Here is a 14,144-nt window from a genome sequence, read left to right as displayed (position 1 = left end):
ATGACTTCTTCTGAAACTGTGAGCTCCCTGAGGGAAAGAATCATGTCTGGATCATCTTGAAATGACCCTCCACCAGAAGTAAAGTGATGCTTAGCAGATGAGTGAAATAAATCAGTGAATAAATGAATAGCTAATGAAGAAATACACGAATGCATGCATAAACAATAAATGAATCATTGCACCTAAAGGAATATATTGAAGGAATCAGACATCTTATGAATATATTTTAAGAGTCAGTCTGCCAGGCTGGGTCACTTCTTCTTATTCTGAAACCCTGCCAGTACAACACTCTCAGAGCTCACCTGTGTCCTCAGTTTCCCACCTCACTCTAGCCAGCTGCTCCCAGAAGGTCCAGTCTGCTGGCTTTCAACACCATCTACATGCTACCATCATTCAAGGGTGTTTACCCAGCACTGATGTCTTCTCTGAACTCCAGTCTCATGCACCCAATTGCCCACCTGCCGTTGCCACATAGGCTGTCTAATCAGCATCTCAGAGTTGACGTGTCCAGAACTGAGCTCTGGGGCACCCTTACAGAACACCCCTGGCCTGCAGCTGTCCCCACCCAGCTGTCCGCAGCGTCATCCTCCTCGTGGCTCAGACCAAAACCCTTGGAGTCGCCCAGAAGCAGACTTGGTTGTGTGCATGCGTGCTCAGTCGTGTCCTACTTGATTCCAGCTTCAATATGTGTCTGGAATCCAACAGCTTCTCACCACTACCGCATTGATAACACTGATCCTGGCTCTCATCTCCTCTCATGTGGGTTGTTGCAATAATCTCCCCACAGGTCTTCCTGCATTTATCCCAGCTCCCTGGTCATCCTTGCTTAGCAAGCTGCTAGAGAGATCCTTTAAAACCTAAGTCAGATTATATCGCTTTTCTGCTTAGAACCCTCCAATGGCAAGTCACCTCAGAGAAAAAGCCAAGCTAGCAATAGCCCGGCAGACCATGATCTGAGGCCTCCTCACCCCTTACCCATGTTCCCTTTGCTCACTCACTTCCAGCCTCAGTGCAGGTAGTGTATTGCAATCTCAGGGTCTTGGCAATGGCTGTGCCCTCTGCCCATTTTGATCTTTTCCAGGCTCACTCCCTCATCATCTTCAAGTCTTGCTCAAATGTCCCCTTCTCCATGAAATTTTCTGTTTTAAAACCACAGCCCTCTCCTGGTAGTAGCATTTCTGGTTTCCCTTATTCTGCTCCATTTTTTTTTTTTTTTAATAGCTCTCATTGTCTTCAAATACTCTCCAAAGTTACCACTTATTTCTGCTTTTTTTCTGCGCTCCTCCTCCCTCTGCCCATGCCAGGAGAATGCAAGCTCTACCAGGCAGAGATTTTTTTCTGTCTTATTCTCTGTGTGTGTGTCCAGTGCCTAGAACATGCCTTATACATAGTAGGTGCTCAGTAAATATTTGTTGAATCAGTGGCTGGATGAAGAAAACGGAAACAGTCCCAGACAGCACCTCTGGGACATTTTTACTCTCTCAGCTGTTGAACAAAGGCTCCTCCTGCTCCAGGCTGAAGGTTTCCTATTAGGCTGAGGACTTCTGCCCTCTTCTCAGCAGATCTTGCTTGCTTGGTGCTTTCTCTAGCAGTAGGCATAATGATTCCCTAAAGGGACTCACCTAGCACAGTCACTCCCAGGGCAAGAATCTCTAATCAGCAATTCACCCTCCCTGGAGCAATGCAAACCCTGTTTGCAGTTTCAGCTGATGGAAAGGTCTTCAAGGTGCCCTGGGCCAGAGCAAGAGGTGTTTGGCTTGCCCATGGCGACACAGCCTGGTAGAACCAAGGTTTGAACCCAGGTCAGTAGAGCTGCAGGACCTCTGCACTTGCCCAGCATCACCAAGTAACCCTCTACAATGTGTTCAAGTGAGAAACAGCATTTTGGAATTCAGCCAGTTCCCAAGTTTGGGGCGCCTGCATTTCAGACAGCCCCAAGAAACCAATCCAATCCCCCTCTCAGCACTTTGAACCCTCACTAGGCAAGTAGGCAATTGACAGGCCAGCCTGTGAAAGGAGAAGTGATAGGGTGGACTAGGGCTGGATTGGGGGGCAGCAGGGGGCTGTGCTCTGTGATGAGAGTTCAAAACCCAGACAGGTTGGGGGCCTGACCTGCTCAGCTGAGCTGGGTAAGAAGTGCTGAGCTGATTTTTCTCTATATGGTTCTTTCATCTTTTGACCTGAACTTGGGAACTGGACAATTTTAGATGTACAGCAGGGTTTCCCATGCACACATACACACGTTCACACACTCTCAGCCCTGAGAACTGAACTAAACCATTCTCATCAATTACCCGAGGACAGAGAGTGCTAGAGGGCTGGACTTGGACTCAGGATCAAGTCCAAATCCTTTGTCAAGTCTGCAGCCTGGCTACTCAAAGTGTGGTCCATGGAGCAATAGCATCACCTGGGGATCTTGATAGAATGCAGATGCTGAATCAGCAGGTCTGTGCTAGGGCCTGAGCGTGGACATTTCTAGCAAATTCACATGCACAGGAAGGCGTGAGAAGCAGCTGTCCCCATGGCCCTGAAGACTCTAGCCCTGTCTGCCTCTTGATCTCAGATCCTGTATTGTTTCTGCTCTCCCACATTCACTGCAGCATTATTTACAGTATCCAAGGCATTGAAACAACCTAAGTTTCCATCACCAGATGAATGGATGAAGACAATGTTACATATATCATATCTATTAATATATCTAATAGATAAAATGGAATTCATTCATAAAAAGGAAGGGAGCCCTGCCATTTGCAACAACATGGATATACCTTGAGGGCATTATGCTAAGTGAAATAAGTCATCCTCAACTCTTCCGTCCTCCACCCCAGCTATCTCTTCCAACTTACAGCTTCCTCTGCAGTTCTGTGAAGTCCGTTGCTGTGGCTCGGTACTTGGCCTTTGCACCTGACCAATTCCCATACATCTTTTAGGAAACTTTCCACAGCCATCTCCCCAGGCTGGATTAGGTGCTCTCTCTGTGGTCCTCTGAGCTTCTCTCCATTGGAGAATTACCACATTGGAATCCCCAACTGAGGAATCAATGTTCCTCTTCCAGGTTGGAAACTCCTTGAGGACGCAAAGAAGTCTTAGTTACTTTGGAGTCCTTGAAATCTAATACCAAGTAGGTGTTCAGTAAACAGCTGCTGAATAAGTGAATGAAATGATGAGGGAAATGCCAGCCTCATAAAGCTTCTTTGCTTTCTCATTCAGTTCCTGAAGCTGAGCATTGTGGCCTAGGCATCCAAGTGGTGTCTCCCACGGTGGTTCTCTGGAATCCCTGGTCTTCCCCTAAGCTCCTGTGCTTTTTTTCCAACTGCGAGATCAAAACTCAGAAGAGTCACAGCTCCTGCAAATTATCCCCAACGAGGCTTAATTAACCTTGAAAGGGACTTGGTACCAAGACCTCAGGCCAGAATAGCAACAGGATCCAGACCAAAGAAGGAGCCAAGGCACAAATTAGCCAAATCCATCTTGCCCAGGAGCTAGCTTAACCCCATGATAAGCCTCAGGCTCTCTGGTGGATGAGCTGAGGGTCTTGCACCATCCTTCTCTACTGAAACAAGCAGGCGGTAGGTCTCTGGCTCAGTGCAGAGACAAGGGCAGGTCATTCACAACTCTGGAGGCAAATATAGAACAGGAACCTGGTCATGAACCTTGGATGGGAAGCAACTGCCTTTGCCTCCCCAGGTCTCAGTGTCTTCATCTGAGTAATGGGGATAAGTTCATCAAACTGAGCACCTTACCAAGAGCCTGTCAGCATCCATTGAGACACTGGATTTGCAAGTGTTCTACACCCTGCGGGAAGCTATTGATGGGCCGGGGAAAATAAGTGTCAGGGATGTCCTAAATCTAATGGCCAAATGCCATTTCTATTTGTGGAATATAAGATGCAAGCCAAACCTTAAGATGCATCTACTTCTCCAAACCCATGAAGCAAATCCCTGTCTTACAGGAAAACTACTAAGATTCACCTTGTGCCCCCACTTATTATCTCCTTATGTTTTCAGAGTGTTTTCCAGATTGCTCTCCTTTTTATCTCAGCTGATTCTCATAAACAAGCAGGGCAGCTGGTGCTCTTGCCATTTACCGTTTCTGGGTCTCAATTTCTCTGTCTGTATAGTGGGCGTTCAGAAAACTAAGATCATGGCATCCGGTCCCATCACTTCATGGCAAATAGATGGGGAAACAGTGGAAACAGAGACAGACTTTATTTTCTTGGGCTCCAAAAGCACTGCAGATGGTGACTGTGGCCACGAAATTAAAAGATGCCTGCTCCTTAGAAGAAAAGCTGTGACCAACCTAGACAGCATATTAAACAGTAGAGACATTACTTTGCCAACAAAGGTCCATCCAGTCAAAGCTGTGGTTTTTCCGGTAGTCGTGTATGGATGTGAGAGTTGGACTGTGAAGAAAGCTGAGCGCCAAAGAATTGATGCCTTTGAACTGTGTTGTTGGAGAAGACTCTTGAGAGTCCCTTGGACTTCAAGGAGATCCAATCAGTCAATCCTAAAGGAAATCAGTCCTGAATAGTCATTGGAAGGACTGATGCTGAAGCTGAACTCCAATATTTTGGCCACCTGATGCAAAGAACTGACTCACTGGAAAAGACCCTGATGCTGGGAAAGATTGAAGGCAGGAGGAGAAGGGGACGACAGAGGATGAGATGATTGGATGGCATCACTGACTCGATGAACATGAGTTTGAGCAAGCTCCGGGATTTGGTGATAGACAGAGAAGCCTGGTGTGCTGCAGTCCATGGGGTCGCAAAGAGTCAGACATGACTGAGCAGCTGAACTGAACTGAGAGTGGGCGTGGCCATGCTTGCTCCTGGGTTTCTTTGGAAGCTTAAATGAGACAATGCATGAGAAAAGCTTAGCTTGGCATCTGGTACAGAGTAGGTGCTTGATAAATGCCTGCTGTAATTATGATCAAAGGATGTGGAAAAGGGACTTCCCTGTTGGTCCAGTGGTTGAAAGTCCATCTTACAATGCAGGGTGTGTGAGCCAGGGGAACTAAGATCCCACATGCCAAGTGGCAACTAAGTGTGTGTGCCGCAATTATAGAAGCCTGTGTGCCACAACGAAGACCCGATGCAGCCAAATAAACAAAGGACATGAAAAGAGCACTGGACTAGGAGTCAAAAGGCCACATAGTTCAACCCGGAGTTCTAACATCTGTCTCCATGTGCTCCTTGTTTCTTGGGACCTCAGTTTCCTCATTCTGCACAGAGAAAAGTGGAGGCCGGGATTCTCACTTCCCTCCAACATTGTTTGTGTCTGATTCCCCAAATAGTGTTTAACTCAAACTAGCACTCGAGGCTCCCAACCAGGCTGAGGGAGCACTTTGGTGGAGTCACAAGCTTTGATGGGGGAGGCAGCTCAGGAGACTTTTGCAGAAAGTTCAGCCCTCTTATCTGAGGCTGAGAATCTGCTGGTTGCCATGACTACGGATAGCCGCATCTAAGCTCTAGGTCGCTGATTACCAGGAACCTGAGCAGGGAGGCCTTGAGGAATTCAGCACTCAAGGCTCCCTCCCTCCTTCTGTGAAGCGGAGTGCACCAGCCCTTGACTTCACTGTTTTAGCTGTCCCCTGAAGATCTCACCTTCTTTTAAGTATTTTTTTTTAATGCAACATCAAACGGCCGTGTGGTAAAAAACAAGGCAGCTGCCAGTACTCCTCAGCAACGATGGAACACAGGATTTTTCTTAAAGCCCTGCAAGGATGTAAAGCTGGAAGCAAGGAAGGAAGATGGGTGGGGCCAAGGGGGTGGGGGTGCCATGGCTGAGGTCTGAGTCCTCTGAAGTGCTTTGTGGCCTCAGATGGGTCCTTCTCCCTGGACCTCTGCTTATTTATACATGAGGAGAAGTTGCATCTGATCTATGGTTCTCACATGAGATCGGACATCAGAATTTATTTGTAAATTCCTTCCTTCCTTCATTCAGCAAATGTTTCTTGAGCAGGAAGGCACGCTATGCCATGCACTAGATCCTTAGGGACCCAGTGGTGAGAAAAGAGACTAGTTGCCACTCTCAGGAAGCTCACATTCTAATCCAGAAGACAGTTACCAAATAAACTTGGAAACTGGTCATTTCAGATATTCATAGTAATGAGTACTCTGGAGGAGGGAAGGTACAACAAGACTGTGATGGAGGCAGGTGACAAGAAGAGCATGATTGCTTAGAGAAGTCAGGGAGGGCTTCCCTGAGGAGGTGACATTTGAGTGAAAGGAAGGAGCTGGAAGAACAGCATACCAGGCAGAGGGAACGGAAAGAGCAAAGGCCCTGCTTAAGGGACCTGTTCCACATGAAGAGTAGCAAGAAGGCCATGTGGCCAGAGCAGAGTAATGGAGAGGTGGAGGGGTAGAAAATGGGGTCTAGAGTAGGACAGCACTGGAGAAGGAAATGGCAACCAGCTCCAGTGTTCTTGCCCGGAGAATCCCAGGGACGGCGGAGCCTGGTGGGCTGCCGTCCATGGGGTTGCACAGAGTCAGACACAACCGAAGCGACTTAGCAGCAGCAGCAGCAGCAGAGTAGGACAGAGACCAAATCAATCAGAGCTTTTTAATCCCGATGATCATTTTGGATTTATTGACCCAGTAGAAGACAGAATTACCTGGGATGTTTCTTTAAGATACAGGTTCCCACATTTCATCCTTGGACAGTCTGATTTATTATGGCTATGATGGGACCTAGGAATCTGTATTTTCAAAAGCTCCTTGGGGGCCTCTGAAACTGTGCCAAGTTTAGCAAAGCCTGGACTAACATGCTCCCTGAGTCTCTTTCAGTTTTAAAAAAGCTAAGAGGCAAAGTGTTAGAACACATTGAAAAAATCTTTAATTTTATATGAGGAAGGAATCCTTTCTTCTTTCCCTCACCACTCCCTGTCAACCTGATAGAATTAATTCTATTCTTTGTTTTGTAATCCCTTGTGAAGTACCCAACACCAGGAATGGGAGACAAATGCTACTGGGAAAAAAAAAAAATGCTACCATGTCAGGGAGTGTCAAGTTATAAACTGTAGCAACTCCATTATACCTCTACTCATCAAACCATTGTCAGGGATTCCCCATCCCTAATTCTGAACAAAGCTGCTGGCAGCAATGGATGAGGCATTGTCCCTGCCCTTAGCCTCGTCCCCCAGTGCCTGGCAATAGCATCCCCCAACTTTCCCCACACTGGAGATAACCCATGCCTCTATTAGCACAAGTCACTGATACCTTCTGCCCAATGCCAGCACTATTTGTCATTCACTGCCAAACTCGTCGCATCAACTCTCAGTTTCTGCCTAGGACAAGGTTGCCTCAGGCACATATTTGTGTCTTGGTTTCCTGTAATGCTCCAGAAAGCCCCAAATTGCATTCTTGTATGTGTGTCCAACTCAAGACTCTCTTCGGCAATACACGTCCATTGATAAGCACACTGATCATTTTTCTAAGGGAAATATGAGGAATAATAGGAAAGGCATTGATTGAGCCATCTGAGTAGACAGAGATATTGGCTGAGTTATTTCCACCAACTGTTACCATGAAGGGATTAGCTCAAGGCATCTCAAAAAGCTCTTTATAATTTTTTGAAGCAGATGAATGTTCTCTTTAGTCAATGCCTTTGCCCTTTCATTTATTCCTTGAACAAATGTTGCTAATTGTTTATCCCACATTTAACCAGCAGCCGAGGATGCTAGTTCTGCTTTCAAACTATAGCAGAATCTAATCACATCTCATCACCTCCGCTGCTGCCACCCTGCTCTGGGCCTGCTCTATTGCAATGGTCTCCCTGTCTCTGTCCTTCCCTCCCTTCCTTTGAGTGTCCTGAGCTCAGGGAGTGAACCTTCTGAGCATCACCCATCTCAGCCACAGGGAACCCAAAGTTTTTCCCATGACCTATAAAGACCTCATCTCTGATCTCTCCTCTTATCATTCTTACCCCTGCTTGCTGTTTCTTGAGTATGCCAAGTGTCTTTGAACTTGATATTCCTTCTGCCTGGAACATACTGCTTACAGATATGTGTGTAGAAGTTACATATTGCTGAGCAACAAACTACCCCAAATGTTTGTGACTTGGAACAACAATTAACAGTGAAGTTTTGCAGTTTCCTTGAGTTAGAAGTTTGGCTGGTGACTCGGTCACTACCGCTCAGACATTAGCCACGGCTGCTATCTCATCTGATAGCTTGCTGGGGCTGGAGGACTCACTTCCAAGGTGGTTCACTCACACGGCTGGTTGTGCTGGCTGTTGGCAGGAAGTCTCGGTTCTTCGTCACATGGATGTCTCCAAAGGGCTGCTTGAGAGTCCTCACTACATGGCGGCCAACTTCCCTCAAAGTGATCAATCCAAGAGGAAGAAGCAGAAGTTACCTTCATGACTTAGTCTTGAAAGTCACACATCACTTTTACTTCATTCGGTTCATTCAACTTGAGTCACGAGCCCATCCAGTATCCTAGGGGAGGGAAATTAGGCTCCCTAATTGATGGTATGAAGGTCAAAGATTTGTGAACACATTTTAAAGCCAACGCAAACTACAAGGTTAGTCCCTGATTCTTCAAGTCTCCACCCTGTTACTTCCTAAGAAAGGCTCTCCATGATTATTTTGCTGTTGTTGTTGTTAAGTTGTTAAGTCATGTCTGAATCTTCTGTGACACGTTGTACTGTAGCCTGCCAGGTTCCTCTGTCCATGGGATTTCCCAGGCAAGAATACTGGAGCAGGTTGCCATTTCCTATGCCAGGGGATCTTCCCAAACCAGGGATTGAACCCACATCTCCTGCTTTGGCAAGCAGACTCTTTACCAATGAGCCACCAGGGAAGTTCCCTCCATGATTACCCAATATGAAATAACAGTCACCCCTCTCACTTTTCTAAGCCCTTTACACTGATTTATTCTCTATATAATTTATTACTGATGAATAAGCCATATTATTACTTGCTTGTGCATTTTTTACCTGCTTTTCCATGTATAATCCAAACTCCATGATCTCTAGGAGCACCTGTGTCTTGTTCACTACATCCCCACACTTAAAACTGGCCCGGAGACACTGCAGGCACCCAGGGAATCAGAGCTGATGAATTTTAGGTTAGCCTCAGCTAGGACAAGAATGGCAAGAGGCAAACCTTGCTGGAGGCTGGGCAGAAATTGCAAGCTTTGAGTTGTCTGAAAAGAGCCAGGACAGCATTCCACACAGATAGACCAGAGGGAACAAAGACATAGAAATGGAACCCTCATCATGGGGGAAAAGTAGAGTTCTGGAAGCATGGAATTGACAGTAAGAGGGCTGGGTAGACCCCACTAGAATCTCCATCTTTCCTGGGCTTGAAGCATCCCCTAGCTCTGCTTCTAAAGATACACTGATAAGCGGCTGACGGAGATGGATGTGTTTTGCTGCCCTCCCTTCAATATTGACCAGGCTCGGCCTGCGCTCCTGGCAGCCCCAAGGAGCAGGGGGGCTTATCAGATGCATTTATCCTGAGTCATAAGCCAATCTTGAGGCGGTGGCTGCAGAAGCTCGGTGCAGGAGAGATGCTAGTGCCTTCGATCAGTGCTTGACCTGGGATCTGCAGGCAGGCAGGCAGGCGGGGAGTGCAGCAAGCGCGCTGGCTGGATGTTGCTAGATCCACCTGTGGCTCTCAGACTCCTGACTCTTCCTGGTTAGGAGCCAGGAGATTTGAGTGACAGCCCCTTCAGAGACTAAGTAACTAGGCAATTGCTTTTCCTTCTCTGGGACTCAGAGAAGGAGGTGGGACACAGGTCATCTTCCTGTGCAGTTTGGACCTCATCTCAGAGGCAGAGGGGAGAACTTCAGGCCTTCATTGGAACTGCTATCCCAAATGGGTGAGCTCACACCTGCTAAGGACACCAGATAGGAGGCTTGGTTCACAGAGAAGTAAAGGAAAATGGAAATGACATATTTTAGGCCTTTCCCGTTTGCTTATATTATCTTATTTTATCTTCACTACAACTCAATGATATATGGACTGATATTATCCTCTATTTTATAGCTGAGTAAATTGCAACTCAGAGAGGTTGAGCAACTAATCCAAGGTTCTATAGTTACTAAATGGTGAAGATAGTGTTTGAATTAAGGTATCTCTGTGCCACACACAGATAAGATAGAAAAATGGGATAGAAATGGCAAGAGAGAGTTTGAACTAATCGTAGCTCAGTCGGTAAAGAGTCTGCCTGCAATGCAGGAGACCTGGGTTCGATCCTTCTTTTTGGGGAGGCTTCCCTGGTGGCTCAGAGGTTAAAGCGCCTGCCTCCAATATGGGAGACCCGGGTTCGATCCCTGGGTTGGGAAGATCCCCTGGAGAAGGAAATGGTAACCCACTCCAGTATTCGTGCCTGGAAAATCCCATGGACAGAGAAGCCTGGTAGGCTACAGTCCATTGGGTCGCAAAGAGTCGGACGCGACTTCACTTTCACTTTAACTTTTGTCTTGCTTTTGGCCTCCGAAAACGTCTTGAGGAAGGAAGTAAAATGCTGATTCCCAGCCCCTCCCTGTGATTAAGTCAGGATAGCCTAAAGCCCCTAAACCTCAGTGGCTTAACCTAACTAAGGTTTATTTCTGTCCTGCACAGTCTGATGTGATCCAGGCATCTCTCTTCCCACCCAGTAGCTTCACTGTTTGGAAGGTGTGGCCTCGAAAGTCTCTGTGACAGAGGGAAAGAGAGAGCTGAAGATGGCACACAGATCTGACTGCCTCACCCCCACGCGGAGACCATTGACCCCTGATGATCATTATGACCCCAGCTTAACTCCAAGGGAAGTCAGACATCTGTGCATGCTTGATGAACATTAGGAATCTCCGTCATATCCTAATGCTTTTGCCTCCTCCTTTCTTCCTCTACAGGACAGAACCCCAGAGCAGCCCCATGGTCTCAGCTCAGGATGGACCCTCGGAAAAGCTGAGCCAGCATTTGGCCTCCAAGGTCTTGGGCACCAACAGCTGGGACAGAGGCAAAGCCTGCCGGGAGCCCAGTCCCACCAGAGCACGCAGGTGAGACTCTGCCCCCGTCCCCCTCTCTGATCTAACACGGAAGTTCAAGTTGAGGCTGAAAAAACGAAGTTTATTTCTCCGACCACTCTTCCCCTCTGTCTCTTGCAAGTTCCTCTTTGAGATCCTTAAATCAAATCAAAACCCATTTGAGAATTAGTTGGAAGCTATGAGTACTAAGAACACCCTCCTAATTCTGTGTACCATTTCAGAGGATTCGTAGACTCCCGAGGCTAGTGAACAGGTGTCTAAGTAGTTACATATTTACCCCCTGTGATTTTCATTTTTAATCTGCTAAGAGTGAGTCTCTTGAAGATATAGCTATATGATTTTTGTTGACTGGCAATGCAGAGATGTTAACATGTATTCTAATTACTTATATCGTTTTTTTTTCTACTAACTGTAAATACCAGATTCTTAAATGGAATTAATTATGGCAGCATTTTTTGATGTTTTATAAAGAGTTAAGTAACTTCCAAAAGATCAGCCACACAAACAAGTTTGAGAAAGCAGCTGGTTTTGTGGGAAAGCTCTCAGGACAGTAATCACACAGGCCTCGATTCATATCCCCCTCAGACACTTCCTAACTGTGCAGCCTTGAGCAAGGCAGTTCAGCTTTCTGAGCCTGATTTTCTTTGCCTGTAGAATGAGACAGTAAAAATCATAACACCCTCAAAGTGCTTTTGTTAGTATCAAAGTATATAAAACATTTGGTGCATAGTAAGTGGATATACAGTAGCTGTGTTATTACTAATAATGACAATAATATTCTTATTAATATTCTCTTTTCCCAGTGAGATTCAGCAGGGTTGGCCTGTTTCAATTCTCAAGCAGTTTTTCATCCAGAACCATATCTTTTTGCCGTGGGATGGATACTGCTTTAAAAAAAAATCCCTGGAGCCTGCCCCAATTATAAAAGGAGATAACTTGACTTCATTTAACTGCAGCCTGAGCATTTGAATTTAATTGAACAGGAAATAATTATTCCTGAGGAGTGGAGGTTTTTGAGGTTCTGTGAAGCGATATGAGATATGTATCTCGTTACATTAGACCTTGGCAAATATACTTTTAATAATCAGCTGCTACTTAACCTACCTTTTGCCTCCCATTTAATTTCCAGCAGGAACTACAGACACGATGTATTGGGGAGGGAGGATGCTGAACTGCCAATTAATTACTTAAAAACTGATTTATTTACCAAGGTGAGCCATTTGCAAATTCAATAATAAATCTATTAAGGTGCAGTTAACCTCTATAACTCTGTTTTAAATAATCAATTGATGTTTGGGTAACGTAGAGCATCTGTCTCATTAGGTCAGCATTGGCTCCTTATTTGAGGCATTTAACCTGAAGTGCAACCAAATCAGCCATGAGGTGGTGATTAGGTATTCACTGAGGGTCCTTCACCCTCCCAGGAACTGGATCATCTCTCAGCTACAACAGCACCAGTTGGCGGCTCGGGGAACCCTGGGCCCTCTAACGCCTTGTTCTGTGTTCTCCTCAGTGCCTCCCGCAGCAAAGACTTGACGCCGCTACCTTCCTCCAGGGGGAAGAAAAAGAAGAAGAAAGCTACGCGGAAGAAGAGGAGGAGGTGAGGGCTCCTGAAGATGGGGGAAGGGACAGAAGGGTTCTTGAGCTAGGCAGTGACTCCTCTGGGATTCAGATCCCCTCTTTGCCTCTCAACTTGCTGTGTGACCTTGGGCAAGTCACTTCACTTCTCTGAGCCTGTTTCCATTTCTAAAAAATGGTAGAAATACCTACCTCTTGGGGTTTTGTGAGTATTAGACAAGAAAGTTGACGTGGAAGCAGCTGCCACAGCGTCTGGCACACAGTAAATGATAGTTAATGTGAAGCATGACCGTGACCATTAGTATTTACTTCTTTATGTATTTTTGGAGAACTCACTTTATGTAAGTGCCATGCCAGGCGCTTTGATCTCATATAGTTATAGTTGTTTTCCTTGTGATGAGAAATCTTAAGGTCTAATCTTTTAGCAACTTTCAAATACACAGTGTTGACTCCAGTCATCATGACTCCTTTCTCTCATAGTTATTATCCCCATTTTAGAGATGAGAAAACAAAGGCTCAGAGAGGAGGTGACAGAACCTACAGACGCTTGATTCTAGGCTCCTCAGCTGCTTCTACCACTACAAAAATGCCAAAGATAATGGACTTTATATTTTTTTTCCAGCTATTGACTCTTTTGTACCATATGGATTTTTTTCCGTACACAACCCTTTTAGTTATTGTGCATTTAAAATTGTTTTCAGGCTTTCTTCTAGGCTGTGAATCCCTACACTAAAAGCAGGTTCAATGTTCCAGACCCCAAGGGGTGGTCAGAGAGATGGTTCTTACATGGCCTCAGTTTAGTCGCTCAGTCGTGTCCAACTCTTTGCAACCCCATGGACTGCAGCACGCCAGGCCTCCCTGTCCATCATCAACTCCCGGAGCTTGCTCAAACTCATGTCCATCGAGTCGCTGATGCCATCCAACCATCTCATCCTCTATCATCCCCTTCTCCTCCTGCCTTTAATCTTTCCCAGCATTGGGGTCTTTTCCAATGAGTCAATTCTTCACATCAGGTGGCCAAAGTATTGGAGTTTCAGTTTGAGCATTAGTCCTTTCAATGAATATTCAGGACTGATTTCCTTTAGGATTGACTGGTTTGATCTTGCAGTCCATGGGACTCTCAAGAGTCTTCTCCAACACCACAGTTCAAAAGCATCAATTCTTCGGCGCTCAGCTTTCTTTATGGTCCAACTCTCACATCCATACATGACTATTGTGAAAACCACAGTTTTGACTAGATGGACCTTTGTTGGCAAAGTAATGTCTCTGCTTTTTAATATGTTGTCTAGGTTGGTCACAGCTTTTCTTCCAAGGAGCAAGCCTCTTTTAATTTTATGGCTGCAGTCACCATCTGCAGTGATTTTGGAGCCCAAGAAAATAAAATCTGTCACTGTTTCCTTTGTTTCCCCATCTATTTGCCATGAAGAAATGGGATTGGATGCATGATCTTAGTTTTTTGAATGTTTATTTTTAAGCCAGTTTTTCTATTCTCCTCTTTCACTTTCATCAAGAGGTTCCTTAGAGGGGCAAGTTCAAAAACCTCAGTTCAGTTCAGTTCAGTCGCTCAGTTGTGTCCGACTCTTTGTGACC

At 45.9% G+C, this 14,144-nt stretch overlaps 1 protein-coding gene across 1 annotated transcript in view; it reads left to right on the top strand.

Annotated features, from left to right (window-relative positions):
• SRRM4 (serine/arginine repetitive matrix 4) overlaps window positions 1-14,144 on the top strand; it is a 169,427-nt gene that overhangs the window by 117,086 nt on the left and 38,197 nt on the right. Inside the window, exons 2-3 of the mRNA XM_052655011.1 lie at window positions 10,842-10,988; window positions 12,490-12,576. Coding sequence (XP_052510971.1) covers window positions 10,842-10,988; window positions 12,490-12,576 — 234 coding nt within the window. The remainder of the gene's footprint in view (window positions 1-10,841; window positions 10,989-12,489; window positions 12,577-14,144) is intronic.

The sequence above is a fragment of the Budorcas taxicolor genome, chromosome 17, assembly GCF_023091745.1.
Source record: "Budorcas taxicolor isolate Tak-1 chromosome 17, Takin1.1, whole genome shotgun sequence".
Lineage (NCBI taxonomy): Eukaryota > Metazoa > Chordata > Mammalia > Artiodactyla > Bovidae > Budorcas > Budorcas taxicolor.
The sequence above is the reverse complement of the archived record's forward strand: the minus strand, read 5'-3'. Positions and strand labels throughout refer to the sequence as shown.